Genomic DNA, 23,843 nt, shown 5'->3' with positions numbered 1-23,843 from the left:
CCTGTTCACTTGCACCATGGTTTTGTCACACCATATTTGTTTTAAGTTTGGATGATTTGAAAGCTCCAAATGAACCTATAAAATGATTGCGAGAAGAAAAAAGAATCATTTCTTTGCTTTTAAAATTATTGTCATTGAATTATTTTTCTATAGAAATAAGTTGTTTAATTGCAGAAAATTACTGTCAATGAATTATTTTTTTCTTAAAATAATTACAAAGGTTTAGTTATAAGAGAGTCACTTAGATAAAAACGTCTAAAACGTCTTTTTTTTAAAATATTTTTCAATAATTAAAATTTAACATATATAATCAATTAAATTATGTTATTTTTGTCAAAATTAGGCTAGACAAATTGATTTAACCGAAAAAATGGTTTATATATATTAATTTTAAAAATTCTAAATCCTAACCCTACGATAGAAAAATAAAGGACTAAAATTTAGGATTCTTAATATATATATATAATAGAAGTATGAAGGTTGTGGTAGGCTTAGAGAATGAGGGGTTGAATCTATATCTTTCTTTTAAGTTACTGAAATGACCCTTTAGAACAAACTTTCAATTCTGATTCTGTTTGAACTCAGCAGCGAAAATTTATGAGACAATTTATTTTTGTCTCATGAATATCAGAAAACAAAACACAGCAGAGAAGAGAGAAGCTAATACCAGCATGTATCCTGGTTCGGTTGCCTTGTGCAATGCAACCTACGTCCAGTCTCCTCCACAACAATGGAGGAATTTCCACTATAGTTAAAAGTATTACATACACCAATTTCATAGGATTGACACAATCCTTTCACACTCAAGTTCTAACCTAACTTGATATTGGCTATGCTAATACCTAACTCTTCACTCTTAGTGCTAATCCAACTAAGAAAGGGATACCTCACAGGTACAAGATACAAGACATAGACATACCTAAAGAAATCAGAAAATAACTCTAGGCTTTTCTCTCAAGTGTATCACTCAGCCTTTTTCCACTCTTGGCTTTTACTTGAACTCTCTCATTATGCCTTTTCACTCAAGAAATTACAGAAAGATAAACATAGAAAAGTACATTACAATCTGTAAAACATGAAGGAGATTGACTTCATCAACAGATTCTTTGCTATGTGATAAACCAGCTTTGCAAGCTTCTGATTTTGTTCTTCAGTATTGGCCGAATGCCTTTTTAAAAGAAAGAATTATCCAAGTAGAGGAACTTCTTCAGGAAACTCTTCACAGAACACAACTCACCAAACTCTGGTTTTCTCTCCTTGGCTTCTGAATGAGCAGCAAGCTTCTTTTATCTCCTTGCATGTTGCTGGGTTCTTCTTCCTAGGTCAACTTCTTGAGCCTTGTGCTTCACCAACCCAACCGATCACCTTTTTCTCAATAATCTTCAAAATAGAAACTTTGCTTCTGACTTCTCTATCTTGACCGAAAGTCATAAAACAGCAACCACAAGAGTTTTCCAATGGTAAACCAAATCTGAGCCATTGAGAAACTACTTGGTCCCCAAGAATCACTTGTGACCGTAGATACACAACAGTGAAGAACAGAAGTCAACTTTCCTTTGTATCCCATTTCGGACTGAGCAGAGAGTTGCGAAAAGGAGAAGAAGATATGATGCATGTATGAGGAAATGGATTACCTTTTAGCTTATGATCTTTTTCTTGATGTGGTTTGAAATGGTTGATTAGACCTTACCCTTCTTTGCTTAACCTTCTCTTTCTTTCTCCTTCCGTGACAAGCTTAGGAGCTAAGCTCTCTTTCTTACTTTTTGTGATTTGACTAGAACATAGAAGAAAAGAACGTTGCTTTGGAGGCAAGATGGAGGGATTTGCTGAAATCAAATCGGGCTTGGATCGGATATCCATTAGGCAACCCGTTTGATTTCTTTGGCTTTGTTTCTTTTGGGTTTCGCTTGATTTACCAGCCCACCAGCCTTGTTATTTTATTTTCATTCCAATTTGAGCTGCCAAATTGAATTTTGTCCTGCAATATTTAATAAATAATTAGTAATATGTAATTATCAATAATCAACACTAATTATTTATTTTGCCCAAAAATAATGTTTGTCATCACTAATTAATTTAGTTAATTTCTTAACTCAACAATCTCTCCTTTGATGACAAACATATTTAAGCAATAATCAAAAGGAATTGAGTTTTAGTAAAGCTTGAAGACTTCCCTTTGCTTGATGTTTCTTTCTTTAGTATTGCTCCCCCTTTCTTTTTTAAGATTAGCTCCCCCTAGATTTATGCTCTCCTCTTTGTTCCTGTTTTCCATTTTACTTATAGAGAACACAAAAGATCTACACACAAGTATCTTGACTAAGGGAGTTTAAACAAACAGCCACAAAATCAGCCCAACATCAAGTTAATATTAGCAGCAAAATTAAGCATCAATTTAATCAGCACCTATTAAATCAGCACCTATTACTTCCCCTTTTGTCGTCAAGGGCAGATAATAAGAAAGATCAACAAAAACACCCCCCTAAATCCTACAAGAAAGAGTTAGAGCACAGTTCAAGGTACTAACTAAACTACCAAAAGTGCAGCAGTATTCAGAGTTTTTACAGTTATCCAAGATAACGATAAACAAGTTCAACAGTAACAAAAGAAACAGAATTCATGAGATAAAATGAGAGCAGCAATAGCAGTTTCATGAGACAAAACTAGGCATCAGAACCATTCCCCTCCGAATCAGCTTCCTCTTCAACATCAGTGGCAGGGTCTTCATTCTTTTGAAGATTATCAATGAAAGTCATGAACACAGCCACGCTATCCCTTGATTTTCTTAGAAAATTTTCATGCTTGCTTGCTAGCTTTCTTTGCTCCTTGTTCATGGCAATCATGTGATTGGATTGAGAGACAAACTCTTGAACAACATCCTTGACTACATTCAGTAGAGTAGATTTCTCGCCAGTAGAGATGGAAGTACCATCGGTGGAAGGAAGAGGAGATTCCTCAACGACAAAGTTATCATCTTCATCATCTAAGACCACCCTCTCAGATCGAGTAGGTCCTTTGGGCTGTTTCACTCTCTGAGAGCACAATGAAACAGACCTCGACTTGGGTTGAGGGGTCTCAGAGGCAGGTTCAGGCGTTGCAGGTCTTTTCCCTTTTGAGAAACTCGGCTTTGATGAACCAGGCTTGGATGGAAGCTCCTTCGGCGGTGGTGTCTGCTTGGCTGAGGGTGTAACCCTAGAAGGATTTTTGGTTCGAGCCATGGGATCACACCGAGGAAGTGAGGTAGGAGGTGAAGGAGATGGAGTGAATGTTCGGTCTTGGGAGCGAGTTGAAGGTTTTGTGGGAAGCTTGTAAATTTTCTCACGAGGTGCTCTTTTTGCAATGACCCATTTTTCGGTCAGATCAATTTGTCTAACCTAATTTTGACAAAAATAATACGATTAAATCGATTATATGTGTTAAATTTTAATTATTAAAAAATATCTTTATAAAAAGACGTTTTTAGCGTCTTTATCTGAGTGGCTCCCTAGTTATAAAAGATAATTATATATTTAATACAATACATATATATATATATTCAAACTTTTGTTAAGTTATTTATTTTGGACATAAGAATCCAATATTTTAGCAAAGAATCAGAATATATGAAGTTCTTTGACAAAAAACTTAAGATAACTTAACGAAAAAAAAAAGATGTTATACAGTAAATTACAATATGTATTTTGGATTAAAATTAAAAGGTTATACAATTTAATTAATAACTGTATAAATGAGGGAGCACGGAGTACCTTATCCGTAAACACCATTTGAAGGGTGGCATTCAGGTCTCCTTTCCAATACCCTTTCTCTTCCTCACCATATCTTTCACTGACAAGTACGCTTTGTAGCTTGGGCGCTGTTATGTGCTTTGTGGTAAACGTTTTCATCTTGGGACATTCTCTCAGAATTAATTTTTCCAACAATGGCACCGAAAACTCACAATTCCAGTTGCTACAGAAACTTGTGAGGTTGGTTAGGTCTTTAAGTTCTATATTTATCAACTTGGCAAAGACAATTTTAATCCCCTCGTCATTTTCCTGCTCATCCTTGGTAACTATTTCATTTAATTGATCACAATACTCTACCTTCAAGGTGGTCAGTTGAACCAAGCTCTTTGCTGTTGAGCATGTCATTAGAGTTTTCAATTCATCACAAAAAGATACTTGCAAGTATGTCAAGTGAGTGAAGGACACCGAGGAATGTGCAAACCTCCTCAATCCGAAGCAGAAATCTAATTTCAGGCGCTGCAGTGATCTCTGAAGAGCATGATCTCTTTCAAATCCAATATCCTCCATATTCCGTGCATTCAAAGTTAATTCCTTAAGGAGTAATACCGTTCCCAATCTTTGCTTCGGTGCGGTGCTTCCACTTGGCACGAACTCTCTAATGTTAGAATCATCATTCAAGTACAAGATTTGTAGATTAGGAATGGTGTGGAGGAAGCAGTATAGAGTCTGGTCATGATAGCTCTGCCATTTCTCCAAGTGAAGTTGTTTCAAAGAGGTAAAGCGGTACTTGCGTGTGTTGCTCATTAACCACTCTACTCCTTTAGAGTCAATACTCAGATGTTCCAACTTGGACGTTACCTATATACATCAATTTATAAAACTCATTATCAAAAAAACTCCAATTACACCTATCGAAGAAAAACTACTGATTTGCAAGTGAGTTGTTTAGATCGATTGCAACTAAGCGTGCTGCCACCTAAAATGCTGGTTTGGAACTTCTTTTCGAAAAGTATATGTATGTCTATTCTAATCTTTGAAAGGGGGATTTTGTGTGCATACATAACATTTTGTTGTCCTTTGTGTTATGGCTTGTTTTTATGTCAAAGCAAACCATACACTGATGTACACTATAACAAGGGTTTCAGGGTTTGTGCTTCATTGGCCCTCATTATTATAAAAACAATATTTTTATTACAACAAATTATCCGATATAATATTTTTGTAACAAAAATGTTATTTGTACACTAAAAACAATCATCAATATATTTGTGTTAAATACATGTGTGATTTAATTTATTTTTAATATATATTTGTATTTCAGCATGTATTTTATCCTGATGGTTGATTTTGGTGTACATGTAACATAGCTAAACATAAAAAAATTTTGAATATACATTATTAGAGCAATGCTAGGGAACCAAAATGGTATTAGCCAAAAATCAGCTAAATATCTTTGGGTGAATCCAAAATTTCTACAAATTAATATATATGGATGTTTCTTCTGCTAAATACTAGAATGTTTCTTTTTCATACTAAATGGATGTTCTTTTATATATTTTTTGAATTTTTTTGTATTACAAATGTGAATGTTCCTATTTCTTTAAGAATTTCATAATTTTTTTTAAATTTTATATATATTTAATTATTTTTGCTAAAATATAACTGGATATTTTTTTTGTTAAGTATTAAGATTTTTTTTTCATATTAAATGAATCTTTTTTTTTATATTTTTGTAATTGTTCAAAGATTCCTTATGGCTAAGATCAAATGTATAATTTGCAGTCTCTTTAATCATCAAAACGGTACCTAATATTCCAAGAACACAAGCCATGTTCCTATGCACAATGTTTGGTAGAATCTCAATTTATGATACAACTTGGATTATGTCCTTCTCATTCTCACATTTTAACTTCTGAACTGCTATATGGGATCCATCGCCCAGAACTCCAGCAAAAATCGACCCGGCTGCTCCACTCATAAGCTTCTGTCCTTCTTCAAAACCTTTGGTGGCTTTGTCTAGATCATGGTGGCTGAACAGGTGAGTTCTATTCGGTTTTCGGAACGAAATGCTGTGGTAATAGGCCTGCGTGTCAAACATTCCTGACTTTGTTGCTGATTTTTTGAGAAGATAAAATAGTGCAGATTAAGTATGGGGAGACTATGTCATTTGAACTATTACTCGTTGGCTGTTCCATATACTTTTCCTTTAACTTTAAAATAAAATTATATTTTATAAAAAGGATATCTGTATCAAAATAATTTAAAAACAATGATCATACTTCTTAAATAATAAACAATACTTCGATCAGATACTTAAATCTTCTTATTTCCTATATTTTTCTACTTCTTCAATCTAACAAGTGACTATCAAACACCAATCGCAGCTATATGGAAGACTATTAACAGTTTAAAACAATGATACCGCCTTAATAAAATAGGCATAATATATAATTGAACGATAGTTTAGCTAAAACTAGAACAAGAAAAAAATATGATTAATAGATACTTTATTTAAAATTAGAATAAGAAAAAAAATTTACTGATTGATAAATAGTTTAGATCAACTGCATAATTTATGGTACGAGGCAACTGAGATCTGGAAAGCTATTATTTTGAAATTACGGATATATTTCTATTAGAAATAAAAAAGAATGCAAGTGTCTATCATGACTTTGATTTTGATGCACACATTATCTTTGTTTGTTTGAATACACACATGAATTTATATTTTATAAAATTAGACTGCTTTTGCCGACTTAAAATTTTATTCAATATTGCGATTCTTTTTATTTGTTCATTTACAATTTTACATAAAAAAAAAAGAGAAGGTAAAATTAAGAAAGGGTATAGTGTAGTTAGTAAAATAACAGAACCAAAGAAATTAAAGCCAGAGCCATTAAAAAATTATATTGTTAGAAATTTTTAATAATATAAAATTTACTATTTCATAAAATTATTTGAGTTTTATATTGAAAACAAGTGTCATTAGCAAATATCTTTTTATATTTATCAATATTAATTCTTGTTTTTTTTTTTTTACAGGAATATTTATTCTTATTAAGCAGTGTACTTATAGTAATAATTTCTCCATCAATTTATGCTTGATGTCTATGAGGTCATGACCATGATGTGGTGGATATAGACTATAGAATACAATAATGTTAAAGGTTTTGGTAAGCACTTTTACCTTTTCAGCCGATAAGGATGCTCCTTCTTCTTCATTGGCACTTTCTGTTTTGCATATTTTCAGATTTGGACACTCAATCATTGTCAGTTGCTTCAATTTTGGACACTCTACAATATGTCTCCCTTTGTACAAACATCGGATGCTTGGTAACTTCCTAAATGACATGGAGACTACTTCAGGAAACATCAATGGTGGTTCATTGCTTGTTTCTGATCCTCCATCGCACGCAATGATTTCCTCCAAATTACGACATGAGTATATCGAAAAGCTTTCTAGTTTTCCAAGATCCTTGGCAATAGAAGCTGGCAACACATAGCTCAATGTATTACAAAAAGAAATCTTTATGCTCTGCAGATTTGTGAAGTTAACCACTCCTTTTGGATCTTCACTCCATACTTGCTTTAGATAAGGGAGATCATGCAAATCAATAACCTCTAATAATGCAGATTTATTTGTGCCACTTTGTTGCGAAGGAAGTCTACTTTTGAAAATGAATTCCACCCACTCACATGAAGAAACCTTTAAGGTTTTCAAACTCAAATAACAACATTTCATGTGACTAGGAAAAATCTTGTCAATCTTATTGCATTGGCTAATATCAACAGAAATGAGACTAGAAAATGAATCTGCCCTTACTTCATCTTCACATGGCCATATTTCTTTTAACATCTCCATTCCACTCAATTGGATTTCCTCCAATTTAGGAAAGATACAATCCTGTTTTGATGCAAAATAATACAATTATATAATATACATAAAACATAGAAAATCTATTACAAACTTTACAATCCTACGTACCTTCGAATACTCATTGTTATTTTCTTCGCTGATGAATAACTTCTCCATTAGTGAACACTTAATTATGGAGATGCTTTTTAGCTTATTGAGACTGCGAGCCATAGACAATGAGCATAAATATGTCAAGTTACAGTTTTCCAACGTTAATTTTATCAAGTTCTGAAACCAATCATTTGAAATTCGATCGCTCCATATGCTGTGGATCTTGATTGAGAACAACTTCAAGCTCTCTAACTTTGGAATTTCTACCTGCAAGAAAACATACAAAAAAATAACTTCTATAATATAAAAATGTTAAATACAGGTTATTTTAAACTTGAGGAGCATACATTTTCATCAAAAAGAGAAAAGGAAGTTGTGGAACTCTGCTCATCCTCTGCTGGGACAATTCCTATGTCGTCAATGATTCTTGCTTGCTTTTCCATAGATTCCGGTTCCAAAGGCCTGTCTGAATTGTTGTAAAAACTGACAAAGGATGGTAATTTCTGTAATGTCAAAGAGCATAACTTATGAAGCACAACCTTGTTGGATCCTTCTTCTTTACTAATAACTGCTTGTAGAGAATCACATTCAGAGACATCAATTGTTTCTAGACTAGTAAGAAATTCAACAATGTAAAAGAAGAATATGCTCTTCAATTGGGGGCACATCTTCAATTTGATTATCTTTAGTCTAGAGAATGAGGAATTTGTAATAGGACTGCAACATATCTTCTTTATGTTCTTTAGGTTGAACAGGCTGAGGAACTCTAAACTGGGAAAAGCATCATGAGGTTGTGACAACTCCATTGAATTCACAATGTATTCAATGTCATTGTTATTTACGATGGAAAAGTGTTTCAGATCTGGAAATCCATTCAGATTCAGCTCATAAAATACATTTTGAACCCCATGTAGCTCTCCCAAAAGGAAATTCACCACTCCTTTGAATAGCAATTTGACTCCTTTGAGGGAGTGAATATCCATGCTAGGTTCTAGCTGCAGGGCCAAAGATCTTGAAGCTTCATACTTTTTGGGCATCTTGAAATCTCCGATTGAAATTGTCTCAAAGTCTCCAATCACAATCTTGTAATCATTCAACTCGTGAAAGAACAAGTCTGCCGGCAAAAGTTCAGCACTAGGAATGTAGACATCTAAAGTATTCAACTGATGCAGATGTTTCAACTCAGAAAGAGCTGAAATTTGACTGTGATTTATCTGTCCTTCCACCTCCATTTTATTCAAGCTATTTTCTATATATAATTCTTCCAAATTAGGGAAGCTCGATAAAGATAGAGACCTAGTGGAGCTGCTTATAAAACAATTGCTAATATCTAGAAACTGTAACTTGCTTAAGCCATCCAAATCTGTTGGCCAATATTCAATTCTAGATCCTGAAAGGCTAAGAATCCTCAACTTTCTCAAATGATTTAAAATGGATAAGTCACCTAGAGTGCATTTCTCCAAGCAAAGCATTCTGAGGTTTGGTAAGCATTTGATTGAAGACGGCAGACTCTGCAAATGAATTCCGGACAATACTAAAATTCTGAGTTCTTCCATTCCTTCAAAAAAGGTATCAGGTATTTTCAAAGTTGAACCATCACAGTCAATATAAAAGAATGTAAGACGAGGACAGTTAACACGTTCTGGGAGCCCATCCACAATATGGCACTTGTGTAGATAAATTGCAGAGTACCTCTCAAGTTGTTCCTTGTGAGGCCAGACATCCAGTGTTTTATTTCTCAAGGTAAATACATTCTGATTCTTGCATGCTATAGATAGAGCAGCATCTCGAACTATATCATGCATATTGAAATTATCGTTGGAAGTACTATCCAACAAGCCTGAATCTTTTAGTATCTGGATTGACTTGGATATGCTCTGGCGGGCACCCGTCAGTGTATGGACATCATTAAGTATGCCCAAACCATAACAGTACTTCACCAAGTCAACAATTAATGACTGATGATACATTTGAGCACACACTAGGAAAATGGACTTGAGCTCCTCGCTTTCTAGATGATCATAACCCATCTTCACAGAACTCTCCATGTACCTGTGCACCTCATTTGATCCTTGTTGGTTTTTGAGTCTTTCTAGTTCGCCTTCCCACTCTAGCTTGTTCTTCTTCATTAACCACCTTCCAACTATAATAACTGCCATTGGTAACCCAGCACAATAATTATGAAGGGTTTCTGGCTTGAACTTGGGAATTTCATTTGACATTTCAACCACCTTCTTGACAATGTCAGAGTATCCTTTTCATCTAACTTCGGGACATAGGAAATTAATTTTTCTTTAACATTCATCTTACCGAGCAACACTTCTTTATATCTTGAGGTGACCAAAATTTTGCATCCCCGCTTGCTGGTGCCAGAACTGCCAGGAGAATTTTCACTTGCCGTTTGCTCTTTCTCTTCCTTTTTGCTGCTAGGCACGTGGCTTGAAACGACATCGTCATCATGAAATGGAATCCCAATCTTATTCAAGTCCAGTTCATCCCAAAGGTCATCTAAGATCACAAAGGTATTCTCCTGTTTCAGCCTCTTCCTCAGAAGTGTTGCTCTCCCATTCTCACCTATATTTCCAAAAGTTAATCTTAAACCGTCAGCGATATCTTGCTGAACCTTTAGAAGGTCTGGATCTTTCTTCACGATTGCCATGACCACCTTATCAAACAATTTGCTGTCGCCAGCCTGCTTTGCAATTTGTTTGACGAGAGAGGTCTTGCCCACACCACTAGGCCCATGCAGTCCAACCATTCTCACCGTGGGATCTTTTAGTTGCTCCAGGATTTTCTCAATTATACCCTTCCTTGATTCGAATTCAAGATAGTCACCATCAAGTGGATTGCTATCCGCAAACGTTGGAGCTGGTGGATGTGAAATATTTGCAAGAATGTCGGGTGTTTCCTGATTTAGCTGCTTGATTGTGGGTGCCAATATCTTCTTTGCTTTTCTGCCAAGTTGACGCCTGTTCCACAAGAAAGAGCACCCCCCGCTAAAGCAACTTGTCTTGGAATCCAGCATTTTGTCATCGTGAAACTCCTTACTTTCTTCCATCTTTCTCTCCACCCTCTTGAGCCAATCTTGAGCGGCTGGCGTGATTTCTTCTGCATTGTCTTTTGCAACTGGAACTCGCTCATCCACCGTTTTCTTATTACTTTCAAGAGTCGCAATGTGTTGTTTTAAACCCTGTTCATGGTCTTTGTAATTGATTATATAATCAAGTTGCCGAATACTCGCTTCCAATACTATGTCAATAACTTTCTCTACCGGTTTAAACGGTAGGTCCGCCATTCTTCTGGATTTTCTAAAAATATATCTCCATTCTGTTGAATAACATGGAAACAAACTAACATGAAGAAAGAATACAGAAATTAAAAACGCGATAACATGGAGACGGATATTAAGTTATTAACAAATAAAGCAATGCCAGGAAATCAACTTCTTTTATTTTTTATTTTTTGCTAATATTGCCCTATGTTTTTAAAATTCTTACATTTTATATCTTAAATCATAAATCCTTAATTATGAATTCTAAATGTTAAAATTGATTAGTGTTGATTAACTAAAAATTAGTTTGCTATATCTAAATGATAATAGTAGAAGATAATGACCCAAAGCTATTTTGTTTAACTTAATATTTATAATTCTATACATGTAACATGCATAATTATATATATTTATTATATTTAATATTATTTAATTATTTTTACATTAATCAATAAATACGAAATAGTAATTTTAAATTATTTTAGACAAATATTTTAATATTTTTCATCTAAATATCTTACAAAGAGAGACTGAATTATTAAGATAATCACTTTTAAGATACTAATTTAAACCCTTTCTAAAGTAACATTTTCTGTATTGTTTGTGAACGTAACAATGTCACTTGATACTCAAAGAGCACCTAATTTTTCATGTTCTTTTAGTATCCTTGTTTAGATGTTTATATGGATATATTGATACATTACTTTTAAGAGTTATGCTATGTGTATATCAAAATCAGCCACCAAAGTCAGTCACTAGTATAAAATATATGTTGGAATATAAATACACATAAAAATAAATTAAACCACACATATATTTATACATAAATATATTAGTGCCGGATTTTAATAACTAATTTTAATGTACAAATAACATTTTCCTTTTAGTTCACGATAATTGTTCCACAATAAAATTTCACATATATTGAAGAAACAAAAGGAAATCATTTTGGTAATGAAAAAAGTTTATACGAGCAGACAGAATTATACTCATAAGAAATACAATTATGCTATTTTTCTTAAAATTACATTATTATTAAGGGTAAAAGTAAAAAACTTAAAAATAGAGAAGCAATTAATAATAGCTAGATATTTTAGAACAGAAAATTTACAACTTTAAAAAATATATGTTTAAATGAGTTTTAAAGTCATACAAAATATCATTTTTATTCTTATAAAAAAATTGATTCAATCCGGCAAAATTTAAAATTTACTTAATTTAGTCCTTTGATACTAATTTCTTTCATTAAATGTTAAGGCTAAAAACTAGGATGATAAATTAACATACCAAAATTTAATTTACTACGTTAGTATTAAGGAAGCAAACTAATTAATATGGTGAAGCTAATAAAATAGACAATTTTTAAATCTTATTGAATTAAAAGATATACAAAGACTAAAACTAAAAATAGATATTTTATGGAATCAAAAACTTATTTGATCAGAAATTATATATAGAATAATTACTATAAATCAGAAGAAGTATGCTAGATAAAGTCAAAGTATCACAAATCACAGTCATATGCTTTTTCTCTAACTATTTATTAAAGAGAACTACTAAAATTAAATTTAAAAGATTTGAGTGCAAATAAAAATAATTTCAAAAATTGAAAATGAAAAATTCAAGAGACATAAAATTTTGACAAAAAAAATTAATTGTTAAATAATTTTATTTTTTGTTAGAAATATGTCACAATAAATTTTAGAATGTTATATTTAATCATATTTATATAATATTTTAAAATATTTGAGAATATTTTCAATAGTTTTAAAAGTTTCTAGAATAATCAAAAAGGTCTCAGAAGACCTAAAATAATTTAGAAGACTCTGAAAAATCATAAAGTATTTTAAAATAGTGTAGATATATATAGAAGTATGAAGAGTAATTTAAAAGAATCTAGAAGAGTTTATAGAAATGTGGTAAGTTAGATATCTATAATGAAGGTTCTGGATATTCGATTTAGATCGTTAATTAGACTTAATCCTAACCATCTATTGAGAAGGTGAATGGCTATAAATAAATATGAGAGTTAGTGTTTTGGTGTGTAGGCCATTTGTGACAAGCACTTGTGTTAGTAAAAAGTGTTCTTTTCATTGGAATTTTTTTCTCTTGTATTCTCTTATATTCTTAGCTTTCTTGCTAAATATTGAGGGTTAGCTTAAGAGGTTGAATGAGTCTAAGTGTCGGCAAGCTAGTGTTAGAGTGTGTCTAAACTCGTAACAATTTGGTATCAGAGTAAGGTTCGAGAGGAAGCACAAGTAGTTCGTGGATATGGATTTTTGTGTGACCATAGAGCAGGTTGAAACTCAAAGAAAAACAAATGTTATTCCTTCTCAATGGATAAATAAAAAGGTTCGTTCTTCAAGTGATCCTAGAGGTAAGGACTCTATCTTCTTAGAAAAGAGAGTTTTTTTGTTCGAGAATTCTATCATTTATGGATGTGCACTTCCAAAGAATAGAACATGACAAGGAGACACTCGAGGCTCGTATGTTGAAAGAATCCGATGCTTTCAAAGAAAACATGCTCCAAATAGGGAAAAAACTTTGAGAATACTTTAAAGTTATTCGAGGGAGCTCGAGTTTGGTTTGAAGAGGCAAAATTTTGACCAAACATTATAAGGAAGATGACAAATATTGATCTTCCAAACCCAAAGGAGTTCAAGGGCATAAGGGACACTTGAGAGGTAGAGAACTTCCTATGGTAAATGGAGAAGTATTTCGAAGGACAATAGGTAGTCGAAGAACCGGCAAAGCTATGTATTGTAGCTCTCTACCTTTCTGACAATGCTACTTTATGGTGGAGGAGAAAGTAATAAGTGGATACAGAGAAGGAAACTTGCAACATAACCACATAAAAAATTTTTAAAAGAGAGTTAAAAAGATAATTATTTCATAAGAATGTGGTCTATGAAACAAGGAAGAAGTTGAGGGAGTTGAAGCATAAGAGCACGATTAGTGACTACTTAAAGGAGTTCACTACTCTCATGCTTCAAATTTCTAACTTAGCATCAGAGGATGCATTGTTCTTCTTTATTGATGGGCTCCAACGTTGGGCAAAGCAAGCATTACAAAGAAGAAATGTTAAGGATGTTGATGAGGCTATCATTGTGGCCAAATCACTCACCAAGTATTATCGGGGAGACAAAGTCTTCTTCCAAGTCTAATTCTACTAAAGGTGTGGAAGACAAAAAGAAGAGTTTCTTAACCAAGAAAAAATGAAAGTATTCTTCAAAGAAATAGTACAAGAAAAAGAAGAAAGCTTTCGTGCCCAAAGGAGAATATTTCATATGCAAGGGATCACACTAAATGAAAGATTATTCTAAGGTAGGGACTCTGGAATCTATCCATGAAGAACAAGAGGTTCAATCATAAATGACCAAATGTATTGGATCTATCTAACTCATGAATGTTGTGTAGGGCAAGGAGGTATTCCCTGTAGAAAATAATGACTTTATATATGTCAAGGCCTTTATAAATGAAAAACTCGTCATGGCTATGATCGACACTGGTACTACACATAACTTCATCATACCTGATGAAGCAAAGAGGCTTGGGTTAAAGATCACAAAAAAGAATGGCTGGCTTAAACCCGTGAATACCAAAGATAAACATTTTAACGGAGTAGAAAAAGGGGTTGAAATAATGACTCTTGGTTTTTAGAAAGATCTTGTAGATTTCTCAGTAATATCCATGGATGATTTCAAGATAGTATCGTATGCGTCATAGAGAAAGAGTTTTCATGCATGGTCCCCACAATCTCTAAAGCTAGAAAACCACTAATGTTTTTTGCTATGTAACTCAAAAAAAAAAGTTCAATAAGAGAGAGATGACATATTTGACTTTATTCCAAGAGAAATCAATATTCGAAGGAGAAGATGTTTTCTCCTAAAATCAAGAAAGTCGGTGAAGAAAATAAGGATGTGATTCCTCTGAGTTCCCATAACAACTACCACTTAGGAGAAAAGTGGATAATAAGATTGAATTGGAGTCAGAAGTAAAGCCTTCTGCCTCTGTACCCTACAAGATGGCACCCCTAAAACCTGAGGAGTTAAAGAATCAACTCAAGGATCTACTAAATGCTAGATTCATTCGTCCATCTAAGGCACCCTATGGGATACTAGTCTTGTTCCAAGGGAAGCATCCTATGGGATACTAGTCTTGTTCTAAGAGAAGCATGATGGTTCATGGAGACTATGCATCAATTATTGAGCACTTAATAAGGTATCCATCAAGAACAAATATCATATTCCTTTGATAGTTGATTTATTTGATCAACTTGGTAGAGCCAAGTAGTTCTCAAAGTTAGATTTGAGCTCAGGATATCACCAAGTGAGAATTGCTAATATTGATAAGTTTAAGACCAGGTAACTCATGAGGTATGGATCGTATGAGTGATTAGTGATGTCTTTGTCTTAGCTAATGCTCCTACAACCCTATATACCTTGATGAACGAGAGCTTACGACTTTACCTTGATCTGTTTGTAGTGGTATACTTATATGACATTATTGTCTATAGCAATATCTTGAAGGAACATGTAGAATACTTATACTTAGATGACATTATTATCTATAGCAATATCTTGAAGGAACATGTAGAACACTTACGAATTGTGTTTTATATCTTGCGAGAGAATAACCTATATGTGAAAAAAAGTGGTACTTTTCAAAGGATGAGGTCCACTTCTTGGGACACATCATAAAAGAAGGAACTCTCCACATGGATCAAGAAAAAATGAAAGCTATCAAATAATGAAGCTACCAAACAAGGTGTATGAATTAAGATCATTTCTTGGGTTGGCTAACTATTATAAGAGGTTTATCAAGGGATACCCCGTCAAGATTGCACCATTAACTAATCTTCTTAAGAAAAATTAATCTTGAAAATGGTTAAAGGAGTGCCAAAAGGTCTTTGATGAGTTAAAGGTTGTTGTCATAGAAGGACCAATACTAGCATTGTTTGACTACTCAAGGATGATTGAAGTTTACACTAATGATTCTGACTATGCTATTAGAGGGATTCTAATGCAAGAAGGACATCCTATTACCTTTGAGAGTCACAAGTTGAATGATACAGAGAGAATATACACTTCCAAGAAAAGGAGATTACTGCGGTGGTACGTTGTTTGAAAACTTGGCGCCATTATTTGCTTAGATTACAAGCTATTTCCGAATTCAGAAGAATTTAATTCCAATCAAGATAGGTGGCAAGATTTCTAAGATGAGTTTGATTTCAAATTTGAGTACAAAGCATAAAAGACGAATATGGTAGCAAATGCATGAACTGCAAAATTGAGTTGGCAATCATTTCCATAGTTGAAAGAGATACTGTGCATATCATCAAGAATGGGTTGCATCATAACCCACTATTAGCTATGAAATTGGTGGAGTTAGTTAGAGAATGTAAGATCAAAAGATTTTGGCTAAAGGATGCAGTTCTATACACCAAAGAAAGATAACTATACGTTCCTAAATGTAAAAATCTAAGGAGAAAATTAGTAAAAGAATGCCACGATACCAAGTGGACTAGTACTCAAGACTAATGAAGGACCTTAGAACTCATTGAATCTTTCTATTATTGCTCCTAGATAAAGGATGAAGTGAAAAGCTATGAGAAGACTTGTCTTATCTGCCAACAAGATAAGATTAAAAATAAAAAACCAAGTGAATTGTTGGAACCAAAACAACTACCAAAGCAACTACCACCTAAGAGGAAGGTGGACCACAAAATTGAATTGGAGTTAGAAACGAAGTCGCCTGTCTCAGCACCATACAGGATGACACCACCAAAACTTGAAGAGCTGAAGAAGCAACTCAAGGATCTACTAGATGCTGGATTCATCCATCCATTGAAGGCATTTGAGTTGGAAGCCCTTTCTATGGTCGAAGGAGATATTATAAGCATCATCATGGAAGGATTGCATTATGATCTATTAGCCAATAAGTTGGTGGAGTTGGCTAGAGAAGGTAAGACCAAAAGATTTTGGCTAGAAGATGACCTCCTCTACACCAAAGGAAAAAGACTATACATCCTTAAGTGGGAGAATCTAAGAAGAAATTTGGTGAGAGAATGCTACGACACCAAGTGGGCTAGTCACCAAGGTTATTGAAGGACCCTGGCACTCATTGAATCTTCCTATTATTGGTCCCAAATGAGAGATGAAGTAGAGAGCTATGTGAAGACTTATCTCGTGTTTCAACAAGATAAGATTGAAAATAAGACACCAAGTGGGTTGTTGGAACCTCTGCCTCCGCCAGAGCGACCGTGAAAAAGTGTGTCTTTGGATTTCATCTCTGCCTTACCGAAGTCCGAGGGGTTTGGATCTATTCTCATAGTAGTAGATCGATTTTCAAAGTTTGCTACATTTATACCTGCCCTTACTGATTGTACTGCAAAGAAAGCAGCAAAATTATTCTTCAAGAATGTGATGAAGTATTGGGATTACCTAAGAGCATCAATAGTGATCGAGACCTATGCTTCATAGGATGATTATAGACAGAGTTATTCAAACTACTTGGATCGGAGCTTCATTTCTCAACAAGTTTTCATACTCAAACTAATGGACAAACTGAGAGAGTGAATACCTTACTCGAGTTGTTCCTAGACATTGCTCAATTCTCATACAATCTGCAAAGGAGTGAGTCCACAGGAAAGAGCCCATTCGAGATTGTAACTGGACAACGTCCGCTTACACCACACTCTCTTTCTTCCTCTTACTCAAGAAACAGCCCTAAAGCTTATCATATGATTAAGTCATGTGAAGAATAAGCGGAAGTCACTCGTTCTTACCTCGACAAAGCTGCAAAGAGGATGAATAAATGGGCAAATAAGAGGAGGGGGGCATGCAAGCTGCTATCAAGTGGGAGACAAGGTAATGATTAAACTTCTTTCACAACAATTCAAAGCCTTTCGTAAGGTTCATAAGGGCTTAATTTGCAAATACAAATGGCCATTTGAGATCATTGGGCATGTTGGAAAGGTTTCTTACAAAGTACAACTCCCTCCCTCTATGAAGATTCATCCAATCTTTCAAGTGAGTACGCTTAAACCATATCATGAAGATCAAGATGAACTGAGCAGAGGTGACTTGAAGCGAGCTCCACCTGTGGTAATTAGATTATTTGACAAAGAGATCGAGGAGATCCTAGCTTATCGGGTTGTGCAATGAAGAGGAGTACTACCAAGTATCCAATATTCGATCAAGTGGAAAGGACTCCCAATAACAGAGGCTAGTTGGGAAGCTCGTAAAGATCTGTGACAATTCTAATAACACCTAGAGTGCTATCATGAACAGAACGCGATAAGAACGTCTGCATAATAGGTGGGAGAGAATGTCATGGTAAAATTTAGAAGGTTAGATTTAACGGTGTTTGTATATTTTTTTTAGAGTGTTTGAGAATGTTCTAGATAGTTCTAGAACGTTATAGAATGTCCTAGAAGGTCCCAAAATATCCTAAAAGGCTCTAGAAGACTCTAGAAGGTCATAGAGTATTCTAGAAGAGTGTGGATGTATATAGCAGTATGAAGAGTAGTATGGAATAATCTAGAAGTATTTAGAGAAATATGGTCAGATAGATATTTGTAGTGAAGGTCCTGGATGACCAATCTGGACCATTGATTAAATTTAATCATAACCATCCATTGAGAAGGTGGATAGCTATAAATAGGAGTGAGAGTTAGAGTTTGAGTGTGGGAGGCATTTGTAACAAATACTTGAGTAATAAAGTATTCTTTCCACCAAAGCTTCATTTCTCTTGTGCTATATTATGTTCTTAGCTTTCTTGCTAAATATTGAGGGTTAGGCTGACTTGGTCTTAGTTTAAAAGATTGAATAAGTCCAAGTGTCGGCACGATAGTATTGGAGTGTATCCAAGGTCATAACAGAATGCTCTGCTAATTTAAATTCTTTCTAAAGTAACATTTTTTTATTGTTAATGTAACCGTGTCACTTGATACTCAAAGAACACCTAATTATCCACATTTTTTTAGTATCCTTGTTTAGATAGAGGTTTATATGGACAAGTTTTATGATTTTTATGTCTTATATAAATTATATTTTTTAATTTTTTATATATAGAGAATTATTATACCTTTAAACTATTTATTAATTTGAGCGTTGGAATGTCTTTTGCCTAAAATGGTTGAAGAATCTTCTAGATAAAGTATCACAAAATACTCCCGCTGCCACCAATTAATGACGACCCCCTCTTTTGTCGTGCAATCGTCCAAATCATGCGCTAATTCAATAAGCTCTCCATATTTAACGATGTTTTCAAGTCACTGTAGCCATAGTTGGAGGGTCGACGCTAGAGAATTCCTGAGCCATAGAGGCCGGCCGAAGAAGGATTCGACGAGCTCCCATTAGATTAGCAAAAAAGGTGAAGCAGCATGTTAGATTTTTCAAGAAGTCCAAGAAACTGAAGAGAGAAATGAAAAGGTATAAGGACGACGAATAAGAAGCAAATATTTATAAGGCTGCAATTGAAGATGGGAAACAAGTTATTGATTGTGTATGTTAGAAAGTTAAGGGAGAACAATACAGAAAGGATTTGTGTATATTCAGTATTGTATGGAATGATACAATATAGAATGGTATTTATAGGTGCTAAGAGAATCGAAATAATAAAGACATAATATCCTATAATAAATATTTAGATATACTAAATAATTCTAATCAATATTAATTGATTCTAATGTATTCTAACATCTTCTCTTAAACTCAAGTGACAACTTGAGTTTGAAACTTATTTAAAATAACGAAATAAAGAAAAAAAATACATAAACTGATAGAACGGATGCAAAAGGAACTGCCGGATAAAAGCGCAGATGGAACTGGCAGAAGGAAATGCAGACAAAACTGCTACAAGCAAATGTAGACAAAACTGCCACAAGGAAACGCATACGGAACTGCCACAAGAAAACGCAGACAGAACTGCCACAAGGAAATGTAGACAGAACTGCCAAAAAGAAATGCTGACGGAACTACCACAAGATGGAACTACATAAGGAAAGCGCATTCGAAACTGTCGGAAGAAAACATAGGCAAAACTGCTGGAAGGAAACGCAGACAAAACTGCCGGAAGGGAACTCAAATGGAACTGCCGCAAGAGTGGCTAACTGCGGAAAAACTGCTGAAAAGATGGCAAACTGCCAGAAAACTGCTGAAAAGTGACAAAGTGCGAAGAGATGGCAAACTATCAGAAAGTGACAAAAAAATATATGGTTTCTCTATGAGAATAAGTAAGTAGTGAATGATCTAATCGGTGAGGTAAGAAAAGCATCAAAGCATTGACAAAAGAGAAGAAAATAAAAATGGCATAGAAGAAAAGTATGAAAAAAGTACGGTGCTTTCACCAGAAGAAAATCAATCTATTCTCCTCAAGGAGGATACTATATATACCTCTGATACCATGTTAAAAAGGTAGAGAGGGGAGTAAAAAAAGGATTTGTGTATATTCAATATTGTATGGAATGATACAATATAGAATGGTATTTATGGATGCTAAGAGAATCGAAATAATAAAGACGTAATATCCTATAATAAATATTCGGATATATTAAATAATTCTAATCAATACTAATTGATTATAATATATTCTAACAGTATAAAATAATTGCTTTGAAATAGAAGTTCAGGACATCAAGGGCAACAGAGTTTAAAGATGGAATTTTGGAGATCCTTGTTGCGTGTGTTTAGTCTTTTTTTAAATTTATGGTGTATTCTTTAACTCTATTAGGCTTTTAATTTAGAAAAAGTCTAGGAAGTTACTACAACATAAGCCAAACTTAAGTTAATTTTTTGTATTTTTAATTTTAAAATTCGAAAAATTAGAGTAGTGAGAGTTATTTTTTATTTAATTTATAATAGACCTATTTTTTAATTAGTTGGTTCTAGTTGGCTACACTTCTAATTAATTTTCTAACAAAACTGTAAAAATAAGATAAATTTTATCCAACCCTTAAAATAAAGGGTATATTACTCCCTTGTGGTAGTTAATCATGATTTTTCTTATCTATACGTTGATGTTGGTGGTGATCATGATCAAAATTATTATAGTGGCAAGAAGATTGTGAATGATACTTTTTATATTTGAAAATTGAGTGATAATAATTTTAATGAATATAAGATTATGTTTTGTCTCACTTCATCGTCATTGCTACTAGGTGATTGCAATGATGTTCGTGCAAAGTATTTGATTTTTGCGGATAAATATCCCTTCTAAGCATTGTTAGCAAAACCGGTACGGTCCGATGATATGACTGGATGAGATAATGAACCGGTACGAATTGGTCAAACTCAAAATGAACCGGTCAAAATCGGTAAGACCGGTTCGACCGAACCGTTTGAGTTTCAAAATTTTTTCAAAGATGTTCGTGCAAAGTATTTGATTTTTGCGGATAAAGATCCCTTCTAAGCATTGTTAGCAAAACCGGTACGGTCCGATGATCTGACTGGATGAGATAATGAACCGATACGAATTGGTCAAACTCGAAATGAACCGGTCAAAATCAGTAAGACCGGTTTCGACCGAACCGTTTGAGTTTCAAAATGTTGAAGTTGGGGTTCGAACCCCTCATCAAGTAGTATATAATAGTATAATAGATATAAACTAATTAATAAATTATTAAAATTCGAAAATAATAGTTATTTTAATATAAAAAAATAAAAATATTTATGATAGAGTAAAATTAACAAAATACTTATTTTTCCTGTTTCATATTATTTTAGAATAGCTAGATACTTTTAAAATGGTAGTGAAAATATGTATTTTAAATTTTAATTTTAAATTTTTTATTATATTTTATTTTTTATTTACATAGGACCAGGTCAATCGGTTCAACTAGTGATCCACCGGTTGAACCAATGACCCAATGACCCAATGACCTGATCGGTTCGATTATTGGTTTGATTCTGATAACTATGGTTCTAAGCTGATGATCAAGATAGCGACAATTTAGATGTGAACCGCTGCAAATTAATTTGTTGGATTTGATTTGAATTTACTTTTGAAAAGAGTATTTATTTTTTTATTTTTTTAAAGACAATTTTTTTTATAGACAAAAATTATTTCGTATTTAAATAGGTTTTTTAAAAAAAATTAAATATTAAAAATGTCTTTTGTTTTTTTTAAAAATAAGGTATTGCTAGCTTTTAAAAAATGCAATAATTTATTTTTTTAATAAAAATCTTTTTTTAAAAGATATATCAAAATAGATCTTAAATTAAATAAAAATATTTTATATTTTAAAAAAAATACATTTTTTACTCAAAAACGTCAATTCAAACTAGCACTAAGTTGTGTTATTTAAAGTGGGTTATAAATTAAATTACTATTAGTAAAAATTTCTTATTGTTATATTATATTGGGAGCTAATCAAATTATGTAAGAGAGACTTAATAAAAACGATAGTGAAAAGGGCCGGGAGAAACTTAAGAAGTTCTTTACGAAGAATGATAAAGATTTTTGAAAAAAAAAAAAAGGAAAGAATTATCACAAAAAATTTATACCTTTGGTTTTTTATTTTTAAATTCTTTTATTTTACGGTTGGGACTAATTAAGGTGTACAGTATAAAATAAAATAAAAAATTGAAATTTCTATAGTAATTTTATAAGGGTAAAATACGCACATAAACAAAAGCAATGTTAATATTACATTAATATTTCAAAATAAATAACGTTAAGTAGATGCTTTAATTATACTTTTATATAAATTGAATTAAAAAAATTTAAATTACACAATATAATATTAAATTAAAACAAGTGTAGTCACCAAAAAAAAAAAATTAAAACAAGTGTGTTCGAATTATATGGAACCAATTAATTACATATTATAGGTTAAATTAAGAATTAAACTTAATTACAATAAGCCAATCAATTTTATTCAATAATTATTAAATATATATCATAACGAGTAATTCATTCTTTATTTCAAAATAGATTACGTAAAATTTACCAAAAAATACAAATGATAAAGTAATTTTTAAAAAATTTTAAAATTTGATAAAAATAACATACATGAATTACTCTCATTTCTATTAATAATAAAAAAATACTAGAGTAGTTAATCGAAATAATGACATAACAAAATTGAAAAAATATGTGGTGTTGTCAATTATTTAAAATTAAAAAATTATAATTTTTCAAATCATCCCTCGTCTTCTTTTTTGATTGGGAACCACTTAAATAAAAATGTTTAAAATATTTTTTTTAAAGATATTTTTAAATAATTAAAATTTAATACATATAATTTATTAAAATTAGATTAGATAAATTGATTTGGCCAAAAAATTAATAAATTATACCTTGAAATGGTTTAAATTGATATTTTTTTTATAAAAAATAATCAAATTAATTTATCTTATATAATTTTAATAAAAATAATATAATTTAATTGATTATATATATTAAATTTTAATTAATACAAAAATATCTAAAACAAAAAGACGTTTTAATCGAATTTATCGAGTGAGCTTCTCGAATTTCTCCTGTTTTTATCTCTCTCTAACTACAAATCATTTGCTTCACAACTTCAGATTTTGTTCCCTCTTCCAAATCAAAGTTTCCAAAGGCTTCAAATTCAAGGAGTCTTGTGCGATTAATTCTCAACGCTTCTAGCAACTTCCGTGCCCCTCTTCCCAGCAACCTCCTTCTTCGGCGACTTCAACAATAATGACCAACAAAGGCGTTGTGATTGTTCTTGTGAGCTGAAGAAGATACAGAAAAGAAAGAAGTGTTGCCAGAGCAAAAGCAACACGGCATTGGCAACGGCGAACAATGACAGCAGCAGCAATGTGATAGCACAGAACAGTTTCGTCTTCTGGCTGCTTCCGTGACTCCCTCCTTCTTAGGTGGCGCGTGATGACTTCCTTCGCGTGCCATCTCT

At 32.9% G+C, this 23,843-nt stretch overlaps 1 protein-coding gene across 1 annotated transcript in view; it reads right to left on the bottom strand.

Annotated features, from left to right (window-relative positions):
* Positions 1 to 6,792: 6,792 nt before the first annotated feature.
* LOC107475814 (probable disease resistance protein At4g27220) overlaps positions 6,793 to 23,843 on the bottom strand; it is a 19,899-nt gene continuing 2,848 nt past the window's right edge. Inside the window, exons 2-5 of the mRNA XM_021136548.2 lie at positions 10,000 to 11,016; positions 8,037 to 9,943; positions 7,708 to 7,956; positions 6,793 to 7,626 (exon numbers count right to left, since the gene is read on the bottom strand). Coding sequence (XP_020992207.2) covers positions 6,793 to 7,626; positions 7,708 to 7,956; positions 8,037 to 9,943; positions 10,000 to 10,984 — 3,975 coding nt within the window. The 5' untranslated portion in view covers positions 10,985 to 11,016. The remainder of the gene's footprint in view (positions 7,627 to 7,707; positions 7,957 to 8,036; positions 9,944 to 9,999; positions 11,017 to 23,843) is intronic.

This window comes from Arachis duranensis, chromosome 2, assembly GCF_000817695.3.
Source record: "Arachis duranensis cultivar V14167 chromosome 2, aradu.V14167.gnm2.J7QH, whole genome shotgun sequence".
Taxonomy (NCBI): domain Eukaryota; kingdom Viridiplantae; phylum Streptophyta; class Magnoliopsida; order Fabales; family Fabaceae; genus Arachis; species Arachis duranensis.
Note: the sequence above shows the minus strand (reverse complement) of the source record. Positions and strands in the feature narration are given on the sequence as shown.